Source organism: Lygodium microphyllum, chromosome 26 (genome assembly GCF_053477565.2).
Source record: "Lygodium microphyllum isolate KBCC chromosome 26, Lygodium_microphyllum_v1.1.10, whole genome shotgun sequence".
Lineage (NCBI taxonomy): Eukaryota > Viridiplantae > Streptophyta > Polypodiopsida > Schizaeales > Lygodiaceae > Lygodium > Lygodium microphyllum.
Window position 1 is genome coordinate 40,142,864 of NC_141160.1, and position 21,522 is coordinate 40,164,385.

The 21,522-nt window shown below is 42.2% G+C and overlaps 1 protein-coding gene across 1 annotated transcript; it reads right to left on the reverse strand.

Annotated features, from left to right (window-relative positions):
* Positions 1-12,449: 12,449 nt before the first annotated feature.
* LOC148013174 (uncharacterized) lies at positions 12,450-15,356 on the reverse strand. The gene is made up of 2 exons (XM_087668498.1): positions 14,700-15,356; positions 12,450-13,608 (listed from the first exon to the last, which is right to left on the reverse strand). Exons 1-2 carry the CDS (start codon positions 15,123-15,125, stop codon positions 12,901-12,903), a joined length of 1,134 nt encoding a protein of 377 aa, XP_087524624.1. The 5' UTR covers positions 15,126-15,356; the 3' UTR covers positions 12,450-12,900.
* Between the last annotated feature and the right edge of the window lie 6,166 nt (positions 15,357-21,522).

The window sequence follows — 21,522 nt, forward strand, 5'->3', positions numbered from 1 at the left end:
AGACCACTATAGAGGAGTTGCCACAAGGCAATGGTGTCAGCCTTATCGAGGTTGTACGCATCAATGGCGCTGAAACCTCTAACCTACGAGCCGTGACAAGAGGCTAAAAGGCTAAAGAGGGTGATAAAGATAATGCAAAACCGGTCGAGGAAAACCCTAAGCAAGGGGATAAGGGGATGCAAGTCTTGAATCTTGGCGTGGAAGGTGGACCTCTAAGGCCTATTGACAGAAAAGTCGATCCTAAGAAGGATGAGGAAGTGCCAAGAAAGAAGGCAAGAGCTAAAAAAGAAGCACCAAAGCTAGTCCCGAGACCAAAGGAAAGGATGGTTTGGCGAGAAAAGAGAGCTTTGGCTACCTATCATGATTTTGATTTAGCAAGCTTTCTTTGTGAATTCAAACCAGATGTAAACCTCTTACAGTTAATTAAATTATCTCCAGGAGTACGCAAGGAATTCAAGGAGATCCTGTGTATTGGGTATATTGTAGAACCTTTGGGCATAGCATGAGTAGGGGAAGATTGGTTTGATCATGCTAAAAAGAATTGCCCTAGGGTTCCAGCATACATGGATGGAATACTAGTGGAGCATGCTATCGTAGACATTGGGTCCTCCATCAATATCTGAATGAGTTCAGAGTTGATGGAGAGGTTGGGTCTAGGCATCCAAAAAGATAGCTCCACCCTTCTTAGAATGGCTCATGATAGTCTAAGGCAACTAGAAGGTTGCATTACTAAAGTCCATGTTATAGAATGCTTCTTGGACTTTAGGGCGATAAGATTTGCAGGATATCCTAGCTATCGAGTCTTGCTAGGTAGGCCTTGGATCTTACGAACAAACTGTCAAGTCGATATACCCGTTGGTCGATGGTTCTAGGTAGAGGTGCTAATCGAGTAATAGTTGATGCTTACCCTGAGTCTCCTCAGAGTGAGAGAGCTCCTTTGTCCTCTACTGAATTAGAAACAGCAGATGATCCATCTCATAGTGAGACATCATCCAGTGATGAATCTAAAGAGAGGTCCACTACAGAGGATATTTATTAGATAACTCTAAATGAGCCGATAGAGCCACAAGATAGGATAAGAGACGCGGATGTGATTGAGTTGGACCTTGGCACGCCAAATGATTCGCGGCCAATTAAATTAGGTTACATGCTCAGTTCTACAGAAAGGGAGGACTATGTGTCCTTGATTCAAGAATTTCGCGATATCTTTTCTTCGAAATATGACGAGCTGAGAGGCATTCCTCCTAGCCTGGTTGTTCATACTATTCCTGTAAAAGAAGGCAGTCGTCCTGTACGTCAGAAAGTAAGGCGTATGCCTTTTGAATTGAGGGACGGGCTGTTTGAAGAGTTACAAAAGTTAAGGAAAGCTGGTTTAATATTCCCTGTACAACACACAGAATGGTGTTCACCAGTTGTCATCAGGAAGAAGAAAAACAACCAGATCCGACTATGTGTAGATTTTAGAGAGCTGAATAAGCAGACGGTTAAGGATTACTACCCGTTGCCATTTATTGACTAGATTTTGGACCAATTAGCGGCTAGGGAAATATATTCGTTTATGGATTTCTTTGCAGGATACAACCAAATGGCAATTGCAGAAGAGGACAAGTTGAAAATAACTTTCATTATTGTCTTTGGTACTTTTGCGTACCATGTGATGGCCTTGGGATTGTGCAATGTACGTGGATCATGGCAATGAACAACAGACAAGACCTTTGGTGACATCTCCCTAGATGAGTTAAAAGTATTTATCGATGACATGGGGGTAGCCACTATAAGAGAAAGGATGTTGGCTATATTAAAAAAGTGCTTTGAGCGCTGCAGACAATTTTATATCACTCTTAACCCACGGAAATGTGTCTTTGGAGTGCCTTATGGCCATGTGGTCAGTTCAGTAGGGATTGCAACTGACCCTGAAAAGATCAAAGTTATAGTTGCTATGAGTCCACCACGCACTCTGAAAGAGGTACATAGCTTTCTATCATCGATAGGGTACTATCAGAGGTTTATAAATGCCTTGGCAGAAAGGACGTTGCCATTAACAAACTTATTATCCTTTAGCTGTTTATTTGTATGGAGCGACTCTTGTAAGGTAGCTTTCAAGGATGTGAAATAGGAGCTAGTAAAAGCACCAGTTTTAAAAGTACCTAAAAGAGGTGAGGTATTTTACATATTTTCAACAGCTACCATGCATAGTATCAGCTGCTCTTTAGCCCAAATCTGGGAGAAAAAGTGGTATCATCTGATAGCTTTTGCTAGTCGAAAATTGGGCATATTAGAAATTAACTACACCTACATGGAGAAGTTGTGCCTTGAGATGGTCTTTGCGACTAAAAAATTCAGGCACTACATCCTCTACTATGAGAAGGTAGTTTTTTATACGAAGGCGGAAGAGATTAGATTGCTTATGAACAAGCTACAACCGCCTGATCGTCTGGCAAAGTGGTTAATCACTTTGCAGGAGTTTGATTATGAGATTAAGAGTAAGCCACCGAGGTTGCAGGGGATTGTGGAATGCCTTGTGGATTTCGGGGAGCCAAAAGAGACTTTGGCTGAAGGAAGCGATATTGAAGAAAAGTTTAAAATTGATACAGCTTCTATCCCATCTTGGTATGCTGCTATCACGCATTATTTATCAACAGGAGAGACTGGAGCTGCTTTATCAAAATCAGAAAAGAGAAAAATCAAACAACAGGCTTTGAAGTTTTCCTTGATTGTAGAAACACTATATCGGTAGGGTGTTGATGATATCTATCGCCGATGTGTGATGCCTGACGAGGTTCCTTTCATCTTGGAAGAGTGCCATGACTCTGCATGTGGAGGGCACTTGGCTGGACGGTTGACGGCACAGAAAGCTTTAAGAGCTGGATATTGGTGGCCGTCCATCTTCCAAAATTCCTTTGAGTACGTTAAGAGATGTGATACCTATCAAAAGATATGACAGCAGAGAGAATAGGAAATTCCCACTTACACCTATTATGGCTATCCTTCCATTTGAGAAGTGGGGCATTGACTTTGTGGCTCCTGTCACCCCGTCGCCTACTACTCAAAAGAGGTACATTATAGTAGCAACTGATTATTTTACAAAATGGTCAGAAGTGCGGGCGACGAGGCAGGACAATGCAAAAGAGACTGCAAGTTTTCTTTTAGAGCAGATTATCTGCCGTTTCGGTCCACCGAAGGCACTAGTGTCGGACCGTGGAACCCATTTTTTGAATAAAGTGATCAAAAGCCTGACTGAAGCTTGGCAAATCAGGCACAACAAAATGACCCCCTATAATCCGCAAGCCAACGGGCAAGTCAAAAGTACTAATAAGCAGCTTGTGGGTATCTTATCTAAAATAGTCTCTGAGAAGAAACGAGACTGGGACAGGAAGTTGTATGTGGCAATATGGGCGTACAATACAACGTTCAAGCGAGCTACCGACCATACTCCATTTAAATTAGTTGATGGGGAAGAGTGTGTGTTACCCCTCGAAATCGAGTTGCCAACCATACGGTTTGCAATTAACCACTCTTTGGGAGATGAGGATGCACCCTTTGAACGTTTCAAGAGAGCTATTTCCAGGGAAGCTGGAACCTAGATGGGATGGCCCCTACAAGATTGTCAGGATAGGAAAAATAAGGTCTACGACTCTACTAGCTGATCTGCAGAGGGAGAAGAATTTAAAAATAAGGTTAATCTTAATAAAATTAAACCTTATTATTTCTAAGTATGCTAATACAGAAAAATGCATTGCAGGTCCATGTTGGGGCTGATTTGAGACCTGCAAAAGAGCTTAAAGCTGGTTGATGGGGCGGTTAATTCCTTATTTAGAGCACCCATATCTAGAGCAGAGATACCATCACGGGAAACTTATTTGGTGGAGCAAAGGATACAAAGTGATTGAGCAAGAAGATGGAACCTTTGTGTGGGAGATCAAAGTCTTCTGCCATCACTGCTTACGAATGTTGACAAGTATGCCTATTGAGTTTAATGAAGAAGGTGGGATGGAGTCGTCAGTTCATCCTCTAAACATGCTAAATTTTGACTATCATAATTACGAATAGAGGAGTTCGTGATGGCGGGTTGTGTAAACCCATTGTGGACGTACACATTATATTTTGACGGAGCGTCCAGGGGCCCTAATAAAAAAGGGAGTGTTGGAGTAGTAATTTGAGATCCCGGACATAGAGTCACGATGAAGTTAGCTACTTATCTCGGGGGAGGGTTCACTAATAACATGGTGGAGTATAAAGCCTTGATTATGGGACTGTATATTACCAAGCAAGGTGGTATTCGACAGTTGTTAGTAAAAGGGGATTCCTAGTTGATCTTGAATCAGCTAGATGGGACGTACATAGTACGGAATCCCATCCTTTGTATGTATCATCGAACTACCATGACCCTACTTGAGGAGTTTGAGAGAGTGTCTCTTCAGCTGATTCCATGTTATTGGAATCAGTTTGCGGATTCACTGGCAAATCTTGCTTATGAAGAAGACCTTTTCTTCAACTGTGGTCCTAGTTTGGATATTGCTATCAATAATGAGACAGGACCCGATCGCTTGTGGGGAATGTTATCAGAGTATGCAATATATGGCATGCGATGGTTGATATGGGTGATGCAAAGAGTAGCCGAGACCCATCTACCATTGACCCATAGGCTGATTAGAAAACATGTTATATGCGTACACCTCTTGCTATATATGCAGGAGGGCTAGGTCATAATCTTATGCATTTAGTTTAGGGCTGCGAGCCCTATTTTTCCTCCTTGGAAAGGAGCATATTATTGTATATCTGTACTATTTCAAGGAGGGATGTGTAGGTGCTATTCTGTTTGATCTCGTTAGGCCAAGAGGGCTAGTTGTTTGTTTCGTACGGGTGTAGTTAATGGTTTCTTGTTTTAGTCCTGTGCTAGACATGTTCAAAGAAGAGCTTGGAAGGAGCCTATGTTGCACGGAGACTTCTCTTGGCCCTATCCAGATGATATCTCTCCTTTACGAGTAACGTGTTTTTATGCTATATGTGTCTATGTACTTGTAGGGGATTTTCTTTTCTTGTTGGGGACCGGCGTCCAAGGCATGAAGTCCCAAGTTTAGGTCAGGTATGTCTAGGGGAGGTCTGAGTAGTCGTTGCCTCCTATAAAGACATTGCCAGGCATCAAAAGACCTGTTTTAGAAGGCAGTTCTAGTGACCCTGTTTTGCTAGCTTGCTAGTAGGTAGCCGTTCTAGGAGTTCTTGTTAGTTGTGAGGCATTTAGAGAAGCTTGTCGAAGGATAAATGATGATGATAGAGAGGAAAAAAAAACCCCGAATATCTTAAAAGACAATAAATATATACAAAGGTGTGTAAAAAGGGGTTCTAACCCCTATAAAAATAGAAAAGAAAAGAAAGAAAAATTTATAAGCAGTTGCTCATTGCCTTGCGAAGGCCTGGTAGGTTCCTGCGAACGAGTCAGGGGGCAGACCTGGGCCGATACCTTGTCTTCCTAGGGGTGGAAAAGAAGAAAGTAAGGAAGGTTGAAGTGAAAATAAAAGTGAGCGTCAAAAAAGGATTAAGTGTCACCTCGTGAGGGCTTGGTAGGTTCTTGGGTATCGAGACAGGACCTGAGGCCGATGCCCTGTTCTCCTTGGGTCACTACACTCAGTTCCCTCCTTTTTACATGCCCGAGTATGGAAACATAAAAACCTCAAAGAAGAAATGTGCTAAAAGAAAATATTTCTTGACCAAGCTATAGGAGTCCTCGCCTAGTAGGAGCTCCTGGTTGTGTTATCCTTAGTTAGGTAGGTAGTTCAGACCACCACGTAGGGCAACTTCTTTGATCGTTCTTTTTAGTTTGGCCGTGTTGGAGCAGTCGGTTAGTGACTACCTTTGGACCTTCTATCAGATTATGCTAAGCCTACTCCTTGTGGATTTCATGCCTTGGTTTTGTCAGGGGGTAGGGTGAGCATTGTGCTGTGTTTTAATATGTATCTATTTTGTATCAGCTTGATGCTTCCTTTGGTTGTTTTGTGCAGATCTGTTGTGGGATTCGACGGGCTGAGTCACCCTATCCCGTGGTATCGCCAATGAGAGGGGAGTTTTGAGCCCAGGATGTGCCTAAAATTTACCAAAAAATCCGAAATTTAAGGAAAAAATATTCGACATCGAAGGCGGCGGTTGCAGCTAGGACGATTTTAAGCACCAAGTGAAAGACGGCTTTTAAAAGGCATTCGAGCGACACTTGTGGATTTTTGATAATTTTTTCGACTGCCGTGTGGGATACTGGGAGTTGCCAATCAGTGCAGGATGCCGAGATGGATACGCAGGATTTTTCAAAGGTTGAAACGGAGCCCGGACGCGGAAGAGGCAAAAAATTGGCCAAGATTCGAAGAGATGGACAAAATTTAAGACCAAAGGGGGCGTGCCCTTTGGGACCTTGACCCCCCCCTCTCATTTTTGAAGGAAAAAACATGAAGGAAGAGTGGATATGGCGTGAAGAGCAGGGCGGCATAAATTTCGCCATCCCCCCCTCAAATCGAATTCGGAGGCTGAATCCAACCTATGGAACAGAGATTGGCCACCAACTTCTCTCTCTTTCCTAATTCTATCGCCGGTCTTCGCGTGGGATATGGCTGTCTGGATGAAGAGAGCAAAATATAGTCTTTCTCTCTCCTCCCTCTCTCTCTTCTCTATGGATTGTTCATGTGCACTCTCTTGAAGGAGGAGCTGGGAGGGAGATTGAAGAAGATGGTGATGGAGATGCTGAAGATTGAAGTGCAGCAGTGGGTTGAGAGAAATGGAGGCTCCGTTTGCTGGTTATGCAGTCGTTCAAGGTGTCTTGGGTCTCGTAAGAACACGGTATGACCATTTTTATGAAGAAAAATGAAGGTTTTTTTATAGTTTATGATAGTAATGATGTTTTTATGGGATGATTTTTTTTTTGAGTGCTGGTTGCACCATGATTAATTGTTGTTTATCAAAAAATTTGGATTTTCCAATGATTTACATGCTCTATTTGATTCTCTAAACCCGAAATGCGGTTTTTAAGCGGTAAAATGGTAGTTCTTTCGTTTCGGGTGGAAGTAATGTGTTCCCATGGAGGAAAAATGAAAAATAAATTTATTGTTAGTATGCTAAAGTGATTGGAATACGAAAAATTAGAAAATAGCATATTTTAATACCAAATAAATCAAGAAAATGGAGAAAATAAGAAAAAATAGAAAAATATCTCACAAAAATAAGAAAAAATATAATGATTATTTGTGGATATATGGTAGTAGCAAAGCATGAGGTTTAGCCTCAATTTGCCCTATCTCCTTATCAAAGTTGGTGATTTGTTGCTTTTTATACATCAAAACATGACAAAATGAACCTCTACACCTATGCAACGAAAGTAATACCTAAACGTAGGGGGTTGGGATGTTTGAATGGTGTGATTTGCATGCTGATTGTTGCTGATTTTCTTATGCATATCATGACATAGGGCTTGTTGTATTTTTAATTAAGAGGATAGTAGCACGAGTATTGTCTCGGTGCTATTCTTACATCGCCGCAATGGGTTAGTAAATGCATTGAAAAGCCTGGTTATGCACCACATGTTTCTGATTTAAAATTATGTTTGAGTACGGTAGGATCATCCACTTTTGCATGTGCATGTTAACCATGGTGTCAGAATAAAAGGACTGGATGCATAGCACTTATTTTCGATGACGATGACCCACGCTTGAGTATGAAAAGGCACCCTAAGCCGCAGGATAGATATTCGTTTCTTGGGGGATTATCTAGTAAGGACACATGGTATCTCCTGGAATACTTTCAAAATGAAAGAGTGGAGTTTGTTCGTTTATTCTATATGTTGAGCAGCACATCAAGGGGCCAATCCCTGCGATGTAGGAGAGCTGCAGTGGGGCCACGATGATTCCATCGAGAGATTGTTTCCCATGTATGTGATTATCGTGGCATTTATTGCCAATGTGTATGGGTTCTCCCTCTGTGGAGTTTATAGAAAAGGAAACGTTGGACTACAAAACTATAAACGCATAGATTAGGCTTTAGGACAGTTCGTCCTTTAGCAATAGATAGACGCTCCTGGCCCGTGAGGCCATGAGGGTGTGTTTATTTGTTATGAGCATGAGGTCCGGCTAGTGCCATAGCCAGTGTCGGCCCATTTGAGGTCCCATCACCCTCCCACTGTAGAGGAGGTTTTTAGTGTCATGTCTGGAACACCTATCACATCTTTGCCTAGTAGTGCCGCACAAACACCAAACCTTAGTATACCTCTACTAATAGGTACTCCATGCACTATGCATACACACAGATCAGCTGATGCACAGGGATCAGCTGAAGTACATGGATCGACCGAAGCACATGCATCTGCAGAAGCACGTGCATCAAGTGAGGTATAGGGTAGTGCTCATCGAGGGAGGAGGGAGAGTCGTGCGAGAGGACGAGGAGGTTGAGGGATTTGTGGGGGTTGCCTAGGAGGTAGCTCTCGATCACCCTTACTGGGAAATGAGAGAGGTGAGCCTCCACAAATATACTACTCTGTCACAGATGTTGGTGGTATCTTGCATGGAGGGAAGTGATAGCCTACTTGAGGAGTGTCGTGTATGCCACATACAAGGATTGTATGATCCCCTTCAAGCACAAAAAAAATGGTTTGTGGCAAGAGGTGTTGCGGGTAGTACATAGAAGGTACCCTAATCTTGAGAATTCACGATTCTCAGATGATTGGGGATGGTCAAAGGTGAGAGACGCGCTTCATAACAAGAGGTCTCACCTTATGACGGGCGCCAAGGAGTCACTGCAGAGACAAGAGCAGGGGCGCCCTGGATATGGCCAACCACCCAATTGCCACCGCAAGGAGTGAAAAGAGGCCAAGAAGAGAGTAGCAGAGAAAAGGACAAGTCGCCATCATGCAGAGGCGGGACGTATCCAGATAGCAACCATGGGATCGTCGCATTATGGATCGAGTGGCAGAGAGTCATAGGAGGCTAAGTTTATAAGTATTATTTTATTTTTTAAAAAATCAAATTTTTGAATTTATTTCAATTCATTATGTAGTGTTTTCCAATGCATTGTATATTAAAATTGTTTTGTAGTATCATATCGTTGGTAGGATGCCTACTCCTAGAGAGGGAGACTACCATCGAGGTCATAACCGAGCGTCCACTTGGTAGCATTTCTACGAGGAGAGACTGATCACGGAGGAGCAATATAATTGTGCCATGAGGATTCCACAACCAGAAGAGGTATGTTTTATTTTTTACATGAAAAGTATAGGTAACTCTAATTTATTGTTTGTAATGGTATTTATATACCTTAATCCTTTGTGTAGGCAAACCCTGATGCAGTTGAGGATAACGAAGAGGGGACTAGTAGTAGTGATGGCGGCACCGGCACCGGCAGCGGTGGTGGTAGCGATGATGATGCCTCTTCTTAGGAGATGTAGAGGAGCCCCATGCATGCATGCCTCCCCTTGCTTGTAGTTTTCATTTTTGATATATATTACTTTTAGCTAGTGCTTACGACCATGACCATGCTTGAGGTCACAAGCACTAAAACTCGTCATGTAAAAACATTTCATCTATATATATGAAATTTCGTGTTCTACATATATTGTTTTGTTTTCAGTATAAAAATCTTTGAAATATGTACAAATGTTTCAGCACAGTACGCTCATCATGTGTTGTTATCAATATATGGACTTTGGCTCTCCACATTCTTTTGCTTTCAGTATAATAATCTTTTAATGTTTTCCCTAAGCATACAATTTGATGTTGATGGGGGAAAAACAACCAGAGAGCATGTGGCTTGCAAAGCCACATGCTCTCTGGTTTTTTTTTCATACCTCTGTTTTGTGCGTCTATTCTCGCATCTAAATTGTAGGAAAAATGTGTGTCTATTATCGTCAAAAAATTGCACAGTACATGTCTTTTTAGATGCACAGTTACATACGTGTATAGATGCAGAATATGAATATATCTACTTTTTTATAAATATGATTATATATTTACGGAGCGTATCAATAGGCGCGTCTATATGTGCGTGTAGTTTTTCCTATAAGCGCGCTTGTAGACACGAAATTTTAGACACGCCAGTAGACGCGGTAATAAACGCACCCGACATTTTCAAACACAGTTCAAATATTGCGTCTACAAGCGCGTCTATGGAGCCTTTTTGTTGTAGTGTTCCCTTTATTGATGATATTCCTCCATTTTAATGTCTACTCCTCTTTCTCTCCCTTTCCCTTTATTTGTTTACCTCCCTCCATCTCTCTTTGTCTATTCCTTTACTCTCCTTATCTCTCTGTCTTTATCTATCCCCCTCTCTATTCTCTCCCCATCCCTCTTTCTCTCTCTCTTTCCCTTTTTTTAATTTTTCCCCCTTCATCCTTCTTTGTTTCTCTCTCCTCCCCCTCTCTCTCTTTGTTTCTTTCTCTCTCCCATCTTCCCTCCCCACTCTCACTTCTTCTCTCTTTTCCTTTCCCTCCCTTCTTCTCTCTATTTCTTTCTCTCTTTTCCTCTCCACTCTCACTCAATGCATCTCATTACAATCAAAATCAAAGATAGAAAATAAATAGCTTTCAAAACAATGACATTAAAAGACCCTCTCTTCCCACCTCTCTTTGTGTCTCTCTTCCCTGTCCCCCTTTATTTTTCTATCATTCCATTCTCTCTAATTATCTCATTGTTTTTGTATTTCTCTCTCTCTCTCTCTCTCTCTCTATCTATCTCTCTTTTTCTCCCTCTTTCCATCCCTTTTTCTCCCCCTCTCTCTCTTTTCTTTTCACTCTCCTTCCTCTCTTTACTTCATCATTTTTTTATACCTCTTCATTCACTCTCCATCTCTTTCTCTTTCTTTGTTTCCTTTCTCTTTGTTTCTCCCCACCCCCCTCATTGTTTCTCCTACTCATTCTCCTCTCTCCCTCCCTTCATATATTGTTTCTCTCTTTCCTCTCTCTCTTTGTTACCATTCCCCCCTTTCTCTCTCTCTTTCTCTCTTCCTCTCCCTTTCTTCATATCTTGTTTCTATCTTCCTCTCTTTCTTTGTTACCTTTCCTCCTTTTCCCTCTCTCGTTCTCTTTTCCTCTTCCTTTCTTCTTCTCCCTCTCTCCTTTCATCTCTTTTTCTCTCTCTTCAAAGAAGAAAACAAAGGGAAAAAAAAGAAGAAAACAAAAAAAAAAGTAAGAGGAGCCAATGTACCTATCTCAAATGCTCGAGGATAAATTATTTTCCACCTCCTCTTCGCAACGTCCTTTCTTTCTCAATTGCGCACTTCTCCCTCTTCTTCACATACAGTGGTGATAACAGTGACGAGCTCTCGTTTTTTCTCTTTTCCTCTCCCTGTCCCTTCTCAAGGCAACAATCTCTCTCACTCTCTCTTTTGCTCTCTCAAAAAAGTTTACGACAAATGCCATGCTTGAGTTTTTTGGCCTTTTTCCCCCCTCAAATCAACGTTGCTATTTACATCACAAATAGCGTCACTATATTAGCATCGCAAATAGTATCACTAATAGAGATGCTATTTACAACACATATAGTGACGCTAATATTTTATGTCGCAAATTACCATCACTATCACTCCATTCCTTATAGTAGACACCACTATTTTACGTCAAAAATGGGCGTCGCTATTTGCTCAATTCCTTGTAGTGCTTAAGGTTTTAGAAAGTCTAAAATATAAAGAAATTTGTATGTCTCAATTGTTTAACTCACATTAAGTTTATACATAGAACTTGTCTCATAACTTTAAGTGTCAAAAAAATGATACATATATTATGTAACATGGTGAGTGAATTGGGGTGGGTTGCATTTTTCTTTTTGGAATGAGTGGCAACATTTTTTTTCTTGATAGCATGAGGATAGAGATAAAGTTTCTAAGTATAGCAAACTATGGAGAGTGAGCCACTTCTATGCATGCCTATATTTGAAGGCAAGAGGATAGAGATGAAGTTTCTAAAAAGAGCACACTATAGAGAGTGATTCACCTCTATTTAGATCTAATATTTGAAGATTACAACACCCTTCAAAGGATGCTCTACACTCATAGAGGAGGGTTAAAAGTACATGACCCTTCAAATGAAAGGTAAAAAGTTTAGGAGAATAGTTATATGTCCTTCATTAGAAGAAAAGGGAAGCACTTGTAAGGCCATCCAAATGAAAAGCTAGGGAACCCTTAAATTGAGACATGCAAGTTCTATTCTCCAATCTATGAGCTTCAAACCATATGTGAGCTATTTGCCTCTAGACATGAACAATGTACATACTGCTACCATTTTTTAGGATTTGGAGTCTTGAGCTTCATAGAGTTAAGTAAGTACTTTTACATGCCATACGATCATCTCAAGGAAGTTACTATATATATATCCTCTACATCACGTGCATTCAAGGCATGTTTATAAATATCTTTGTCTATGAATTTTTCCTAAATAAAACATAATTCTTTTCTATTTGATATGTAAATAACTATTTTATATGATACCCTTTTGTATGTAAAAAATATATTTAAAAATATTTTAAAAATATCTTATTTTGAACCCACATGATACACACATATATTCATGAGTAACTTCCCCCAGATGATTATGCAAAGGGGTGTATCATGCTAGGTGTAGGCTTTGTGTCTTAGGCTTCTAATTTCTACATATTGTATTGCAATAGAAGAGCGAAGTAAATCATGCTAGGTGTAGGCTTTGTGTCTTAGGCTTCTAATTTCTACATATTGTAATGTAGTAGAAGAGTGGAGTAATGTACATACAAGCTTCTGCATTCCCTCTCACTGTTTGGGGAAAACATTATCGGGAAAAAAATAAATAAAACCCATTAGATTCTTTTTGAAGGAGTAAATCGAGCAATTTGGATATGTAATTTTAAATATCTATGCTATTTGATGAAAAATTCTATTTACAGCCATATTGTATTTGTGGAAGGAGCCTTAAGATACGAGCTGTTGAGAAACTCCATGCTTGTGTCTCTTATTGACCGGTTGCTCCTGGGCCTTGGACTTGTCCCGGAGCGCGATAGCCCAAGCGACCTTGGGTGAGATCCCCATCTTGTCCTCTCCGACGACGTCGTAGCCAAGGTGACCGGCGAACATGAGCGTGTCGTAAGAGCAGCCATTGTCGTCCACCACCACATCCACAGCAAGGTAGCCAGGAGGGATATGACTGGTGTCCAGCTTGGGGAAGTCCGCGCCTCCTGCTCCTCCCTGCCACTCGCCGTTCTCGCCGAAGACACAAAACGCAGTCACCCACCCAGATAGATAACTCGGGCCCGACCCCCCACCCGAGTAGTGGCACACCCTGCTCCAGAAGCCCCCGTCCACATTCCCTTTGCTGCTCTCCATCAGCTGGACCGTCACCTTCCTCAGCATGGCGCACCATCTTGCGCAGACTTCCCCATACTTGGCCAGCTCCCCCACCCTCTCATGTACCTTCTGCCAGTCCTCTGTCGTCCCCAGCAGTGTCACCGCTGGGATGCCGCAGCACAGACGGAACTTGTACTTGAAATATTGCTTGAGAGTGCCCATGAGAAGGACGCTGCCAACCACGACGTCGTTGCTTGTGGTGGTCGAGAAGTCAGGCAACACCCAGTCACAGAAGCTGCTCTCCTTGACATTCTTCCTCAGTTGCCCAGTCATGGCCTGCAGGATATAAGAAGACAGAGATTATCAAGAACGTTCTATCTAGGAACCAACTACGTGCATGCACAAATGCGCTAAGGCACGCCAACACATCAATGGCCGTCGCCTGCTCAGAAAGTTCTATATCCATGCACGATTGGCGGACTGCTATCCTGCCATTGAGAGTACCTGCAGCAATTAACCAACGGAAAACCAAGACTAACTAAGACTGAGTGGAACTTACCATGTGTACAAGCGGATCCATACATGCCATCAGGGGGAAACCATATCATATATGGTGTAGAGCTATTCTCATCCCACCAAAACACAATCTTTGTTGGTGCATTTAATGTTCGAAGTTTGACACTAAGGTTGGGTTCACACGAGTGGCGGTAAGGATATACCAGGGGGGGTATTTTGAGGTGGAATATCCCCAGTGGCTGAGATCTCCCTCCTCTTTCTTCTGGACCCACTGTTTTTCTACCAACCCTCCCCCAGAAGAGCCCTGTCATTCAAAGAGAGCTCTCTTGCCTTCCTACAGCATGCTCTGTTGCCTCTGGCTTCCCCATTCACACTGAACAGGCGGAAGGCCAGTTTGCATTGCTCTCACCTCTGTTTGAATCCAGCCTAAGCCTTTTTTTCCTTGGTTACATTCAAAATCATGAGCTTCTAATTGGGAGGCACCATCTACCCTAGCTAGGTGCAATTGGGGGTATAGGGCTGTTGGGCCCGAGTGACAAACTTCTTGTGGTAGCCATGTTTTATGCATAGGCAATCCTCAAGAGAGATGCGAAGGGGCTCGTGTATCCTTTGTCTCTCCCCCAAGGATGATGCTATATCCAAGTTGGTGGACAGCTTGCATACCTCGACCGTCTAAGCTGATACGGAGGCCTAGTGTTCAGATTCCTTGGAGCAGGACATGAAGTTTGCCATCACGTTTGAGATCAAGCGAGAGAAGAGTAGTCAGCCTAAGCAATCTACGATGAATCAAGGGAGGAAAGTCTGCCTGGAGCATCAGGAATGAGAGGACCAACAAACGCTGGAGCCAAAGGACGATGACAGAAGAGCCAAAAGGAGGAAAGGCACATGAGCATGAACAATGCACAGTTTACCTGAGCAAGGGCGGCATAGTTTGCAGTGGAAAGAGTGGCGGCTTGACTGACGACGAGCTGCTTCTGGCCGTCCTGGTGGCTGACGAAGAGATGGCGCATGGACTCGGCGTTGGCGTTTACAAAGAAGCCGAACTGAGCGATGACGGCAAGCCAGACGTCGTCGGGGCGGATGATGAGGTTGTGGTGGCGGTTGTAGGCGTGCGTGACGGCCATGACGAAGCCGTTGCTCTGCCCGCAGAAGTCCTGGCTTAAGGGCGTGCCTTGGAGGACCTCCACGCAGCCCTGCGTCTTGTACACATCGAGGCTCTCCACGAAGTGGGCGCGCGTGCAGACCTTCGGCTCATGATCAAAGAAACGGTGCTGATTATATTTCCGGAGTACAGGGACTGCCTCCACGGTACTGGTCCTGAAGGTTATGCCCGCCATAGCCAGCCACTGAAGCGCAAAGGCACACACAAGACGCTGCGCGAGAACTTCCTTTGCTTCCTCTTCTCAGGTCAGATGTCCCAGCTCCTTCGAGACAAACCGCATGAGCGGCGAGGGCGCCTTCCTTATTGCTTCTTCTAAGTTCTAAGGTTCGACGGTGAAACGGGGTAAAGGCCAAAGAACTAGCGTTGGTCGTGTCGATGTTCGTGACAACCAAGAGCCCAAACCGCAAATAAATATGTCCAATCCATCAAGCATACGTAAAAGATTTATATTCATCTACTATACGAGTTTTCTGACACGTGATCAAACTTTTAACCTTCAACCGGTTTTTCAACTTTTTGGTTTCAAGAAAGGGTTAGTGAAATCGCCATTGAGTGAGTGTGAGAGTGGGAGCTTGAATCTATCCAAGGTGGCTCTATCAAGGGCCTACCCCTACCTAATGCATCATAAGTAGCATTTCAATTCTTTGTCAATGACAATGCATCAATAGCAGAGGCCGACAAAGAACAAATCTCCAACCTTCTAGAGACTTACACTAAGTTCTCTTTGCTCTCTACATCCAAGGTGAATCAAGCCAAGAGTTAGCTTTTTTTCCTATCTTGGAGAGATTTGAATATATGGATTTTTCAACTTGGATTCAAAATGGTGAAGCCCAGTGAGATATCCGAGTGCCCTGATTGGAGTCAAGGTGTCACTAACTCAATAGTTTAACTTATTCTTCAGCAAGTTTTAAGAGAAGTTGAGAGGTTAGTTTGGTTGTATATATCACCTTGCTCCTTTCTTTTAGCTAAGCAACTAAGTTGGGGAAAGTAGAAAAATCAATCAAAGACTTTTCTATAGTCCCAACTAAACAAAAAGTCTGCTACCCAAATTAGTTGGGATGTAATCAGAGAGACCAAGGAGCTCGACAAAGCTAGATTGGAGAGTTTGCCTACAAAGCCTACACCTGACACTCCTAAAAAGGATGGAATCTAATCTACCATGGATGGTTATTCTAGAGTGATGGATGTCCACTATCAAGATAAAAGGCACCATGTGGAGTAACATTTGCTAGTAGGATGTGATGGTGTGTTCTCAGCTAAGCATCAAAATCTCTAAATCAGAGGTAGCGCAAGCGATGCGGTGAAAAGTTGGTAAAATACTCTCAATAATGTCACTTGGAATTCAAAAGGTGCAAGGATGGGTGACTCCTCTTTGGGTTGTAGTATTTTGCTCAACCCTTTCCTTATGATTTGAAGATCACTTTTGTTCATCATAGGCTACACTTGCCAAGACTCTCCACAACAAAGGGATCATTGTTTGGGTGGACTTGTGGGACTTGCAGTAGTGGGGCTAGACTAGATCATCGAACATTTTGTGTGACTAGATGTGAAGCTAAGTGGCTTGCCTGATTGACTCAACAATGGAAGATTGACTAGCTCACCTCCCTTATCAAATTGGAGGACAAGGTTCTCAAAGACTTGGCCAGCCCACTCGGCAATATGCTTTGGTATTACAAGTCAACATAGGACTATAGAGCCCCTTCCCCTACAATATTGTTGTGAATTTAGTCAAAATGGAGCGAAGATTGCCTAATGGATAAAATGAGCATATGGAAGAGAAGATCCAAGAGAAGTTTGAGGGCTACACCCTCCCATAGAATCAACATCCTATACTAGCATTGGCCCTAAAGAAACTCCCTCCATCCATTAGGTTGGCAAAGAGGATAAGCCTTTCACCCCTCTCCCCATTCTATAGGGTAGAGGAAATTGAAAAATATATATTTTGGGATTTCTTATATGTGGTTGCAGTCTAGAAAGCAATTAAGAAGTGTCTTAAATATGTTAATCTTGAGGATACCTTTGGATATTTCACCATTGCTTTCTTTTACTGACCAACCTAAGCTTGATGATGGCATTTGGAGATTGATTACTTTAATATGTGGTATAATAATAAAGTTTATTTAGGCTAAAAGAAACACTATGCTCTTTTGTCATCATGGCAAGGATTTTCATGACAGTTGTATTAGCCAACACTACAACATATAGACCCAATAGCGACGTTTAAAGTGACGGAATTATTCATGGAAAAAATTACCCCTGTCATCGCTATTCGCGTCGCTATTAGCGACGCAATCGATTCGTCGCTATAAGCATTGTTATTTGCGTCACTATTTGCATCGCTAATTGGGTTAGCGACGGTTGCAGAGTAAATTTCCGACGCAAATAGCGACGGTTTTACAGAGGGGGGAAAAATTAGGTGGCAGGGCATGCAGCCTTACCACCCTTCTAGCTATATGCACTAAATATTCTTGCATAATTCATTTGCCAATGCCACCTACACCTAATGTCTAAAAATTGTGTATCAGATTTTTTAAAAAAAATGAATCCTTTGATTGCAAAAGCTAGATATTATTAATTCGAAAAGGCATTTCGCAGGGAGCTTTTTCATCACTTGCTTAGGCCCGAGAAGAAAAAGAGCTTGTGATTGCAAAAGCTAGATATAATCAATTCAAAAAAGTATTACTCAAGGAGCTTTTTTATCACTTGTTAGGCCCAAGAAGAAGAGATTCACTTCAAGCTTTCATTATAGTCAGGACCCTGAGGTATGAATAAGTCCCATTGATCTTCTGCTCACTCCAGCTTATTCCAAACTGGTTCAAGTCTTTTTGGGGGAGCATTTGGACATCTGTAAGAGTTATACCATGGTGTTGGAGCGAGAAACACTTATATAGGGAGTGGTAATGTCTCTAAGCTCTACTTCTTCCTTTTTGTTTTTACCTACGTCTAAGTCATCTTCCATCTCTTCTTTCTTGTCTTCACCCTCAATCTCAATGGATGGAGGTGTTTTAAGATCAAAAGAATCAAGCTCATCCTCCCCCTTCTCAAACTCCATTTCTTGATCTCAGACTAGTTGATGTACTCCAAGTAGATCCCTAAAACAAACGAATTTCTCTTTGCCAAGTGATTTGGTAAAGATATCGGCCACCTGGTCTTTTGTCTTCACATGAACTAGATCAATTTGTCCTGCAAGTACCATTTCTTTGATGAAATTGTAATGAATCTCTATGTGTTTGGATCTAGCATGATAGACAGGGTTGCTAGCTAGCCTCCATATACACCTCAGGTTGTGTACATAACCCTCACGCTACTCCATATATACCTCTTCAAGCAAGTCACCATTCAGGAATGCATTTTTGACATCCACTTTTCATAATTTTCAGCCCTTAGAAGCCACTAATGCAATGACTGCTCTCACCATTTCCATCTTGGCAACCGAGTTGAAAGTCTCCTCATAATCTAGGCCGTATTGCTGTGCATATCCCTTTGCAACGAGCCGGGCTTTATATCTTTCCAACGAACCATCCGACTTGCATTTCTCTTTAAAGCCCATTTGCTTAAAGACATCGAGTACCTCATCCTTGTACTTTCGAATATAGAGCCATGCGTATCAATTGAAATCATCTATCCAACTGACAGTAGATTCTTGCAAATTTTGTTCTGCCATCTGTCCAATCAACAATAGATTCTTAGTAATTGAAGGTACGTGTAGTACATCATGTAGGATCTTCTTTCTATCATCATAGCTGCAACAGTCTACCTTCCTACTAGTGGATTGTCTCGCACTCGTGCCCAAAATCTTTCTATCCCTTTCAGCTCCAAGTCTTGCATGACTTCCTGAACAACGTCCTTATGAAAAGATCTTTTCGGGATGAGAAGCTCATATCCGCACTGCATTCTCCTTATCTCCTGAAGGGCGATAGTGCCCAGTTTCCATCTCCTCTTCTTCTCTAGTGGTCGTTGTGCTCTATGGGGAGCACATGTTGCTGCACTAGAGGAGGCTCCATCTTGTGCTCAAGGTGGTGGGCTTTGGCATGAGGCCTTCCCATGACTAAGAAACAGGGACATGCTTGGTGCCTGCCATGCAAGCTCGAGGAGGGCAAGATGGAGAAGACACAGAGGTTGAGGGTTCCCTTCTTCTCCTTTGTAGTTGTACCCTCTCTTTTAGTGGATGCGGTGGCAATGTTAGTGGTGATGGCAATGTTAATGGCAGTGGCAGCCTCTCTCTCTCCCTCTCTCTCTCTCTCTCAATCTCCTTTGTGTTGATCTGTCTCCCTTCTTCTCTCTATACATCTCTTCATCAACAAAAATAAAAAGAGAAGTAAATAAAAGAGAAATTTAACAAAGAGAGAAGAGATAATGCATTTACCTCAAAGCTTGAAGAAGAATCCTTTCGCGCTTCTCTTCTTCTTCTTCTTCTCCTTCACGGGTTCCCTCCTTCTTCTTTGTAGTTGTCCCCTCTCTTTTTGTGGTGGATTGGCGGTGGCAGTGACCTCTATCTCTCTCTCTCTCTCAATCTCCCTTGTGCACGTTGATCTCTCTCATTTCTTCTCTCTATACACTCTTCATCAACAAAAAGAAAGAGAGAAGTAAAGAAAAGAGAAAATCAAAGAGAGAAGAGATAATGCACTTACCTCAAAGCTTGAAGAAGAATTCGTTAGTACTTCTCTCATTTTTTTTCTCCTTCGAGAGTTCCTTCCTTCTCCTTTACACTTGTCTCCTCTCTCTTCGTGGATGGCAACAGTGGTGGCGGCCTCTCTCTCTCTCTCTCTCTCTCTCTCTCTCTCTCTCTCTCTCTCTCTCTCTCTCTCTCTCTTGCTTGTTTACAAACATGTAAAATGCCATGCTCGGGTTTTGACACTTTTGAACTAGGTCATGTATGCATGGTTTATTAAAACCACAGTTGGTGAATACCATCATCACTTTCCACCTATCTCCACCTACCAATACCACCTATTGTAAGCCTGTAAAATGCACTCATCCCCACACTCATTCCATCAATCATTATCATCAATTATACTTGCATTATGCTTGGATAATATTAGTTGTTCTTTTTTGCCAATGCTTCTACCTCATTATGATTGTTTATTTCCTCATGAATGATCCTCCATAGCATGCATTCTCAATATTTTAATAGATAAGGGTGGACTGTCCTTCCTGATTTGTAGTTCTTCTTCTCTCTATTTCTCTCCCTCCTTCCCTCTCCACTCTCACTCAACTCATCTCATTGCAAAGACAAGCAAAGATAGAAAATAAAAAGCCTAAGAAACAAAGATATTGAAAGAAATGTCACCCCACCTCTCTTTATCTCTCTCTCCCCCCTCTCCCTTTACTTTTCTTTATTAACCTTCTCTCTCATTCTCTTATTGTTTTCCTATTTCTATCTCCCTCTCTCTTGCTCTCTATTTTCTCTCTCTCTCTCTCTCTCTCTCTCTCTCTCTCTCTCTCTCTCTCTCTCTCTCTCTCTCTCTCTCTCTTCTTTTCACTCTCCTTTCTCTCTTTACCTTACACTTTTTTTCTACCTCCTCCTCCTCTCTTCCTTCCCTCCCTCTCTCTCTATTTCTCTCCCCCTCTCTTTCTCTCTCTATTTCCCTTTTTTTTCCTCTCTCTTTGTTTCTCCCCCCCTCTCTCTTGTTGTTTCTCTCACTCATTGGTGCGCAGATCGGTCGCAGATAGCTCATGTGGTGAATCCCGGAAGGTCCCCAAGAACAAAGTACTCTACTTTTTTGCACAAAAAACCATGTAAAAGTATGCACGACAAGAGGCAAGAGACAAATTGGGTTCAATCTCCCCCATGCCTTGTGTGAGCGCTTCACAAAGCATGTATTTTATGTATATTTCCAATCTTCATGCTCAATAATAGCCCAATTACAAAAATATGACAAGCTTTTAGCTTTTGAGTTTGCTTTCTACAAAAATAGGAAAATAAAGCTAATGGACGGTGCCCATAGAGTCTGGCACGCCCAATCTCAATGTCCAAATAGAAATAACATATCCGGGCGCATAAGCGCATACAAAATAATAATCGATAATCAATGTCTCAATAGACATAACAAAATATAGGCGTGGCGCCTATCAAAATATAGTCCAAATGTCGAATACCCGCTAGACTCCAATGCTTTCCTCCGCCACTGCTGCTATCTCTACACATCAACTGAAGCATTCACAATCGTTAGTAAAATAATACAATTAAACCGACAAAAGTGAATACCTAGCAGTCTTCAGCTACATAAATAAATCAACTGGTTAGAAATAAATCCTAACCTTAATTTATTACGAGTGCGCACTCTAAACTCATAAACGTTTATTAATTTAATATGCATTTTGCGGAATCACCCGCTATGGAATCACCCATGTACACACTAAATTAATGAAATGCCCGAAAAGGACAGGCGTCCCCATCAACTTCTCGCACAAAGAATCCTCTTTGCGTATGAGCCCCGGTCATCTAAGTTTACGGAATCCACCGTAAAACCTCACGGAATCCACCATGGCACGGAATCCACCGTGGAATATGCCTCCTGGCATCATACCCCCGGGGTGGGATAGCAATTGACCTCAATTGCTATTAGCTC

Bases quoted from the DNA above. Each gene is read 5' to 3' on its own strand.
- LOC148013174 (XM_087668498.1), bottom strand. From the start codon at position 15,125: ATGGCGGGCATAACCTTCAGGACCAGTACCGTGGAGGCAGTCCCTGTA. The intron at 13,609-14,699 runs GTAAACTGTGCA...TATATCCTGCAG, and splicing joins ACTATGCCGCCCTTGCTCAG to GCCATGACTGGGCAACTGAG.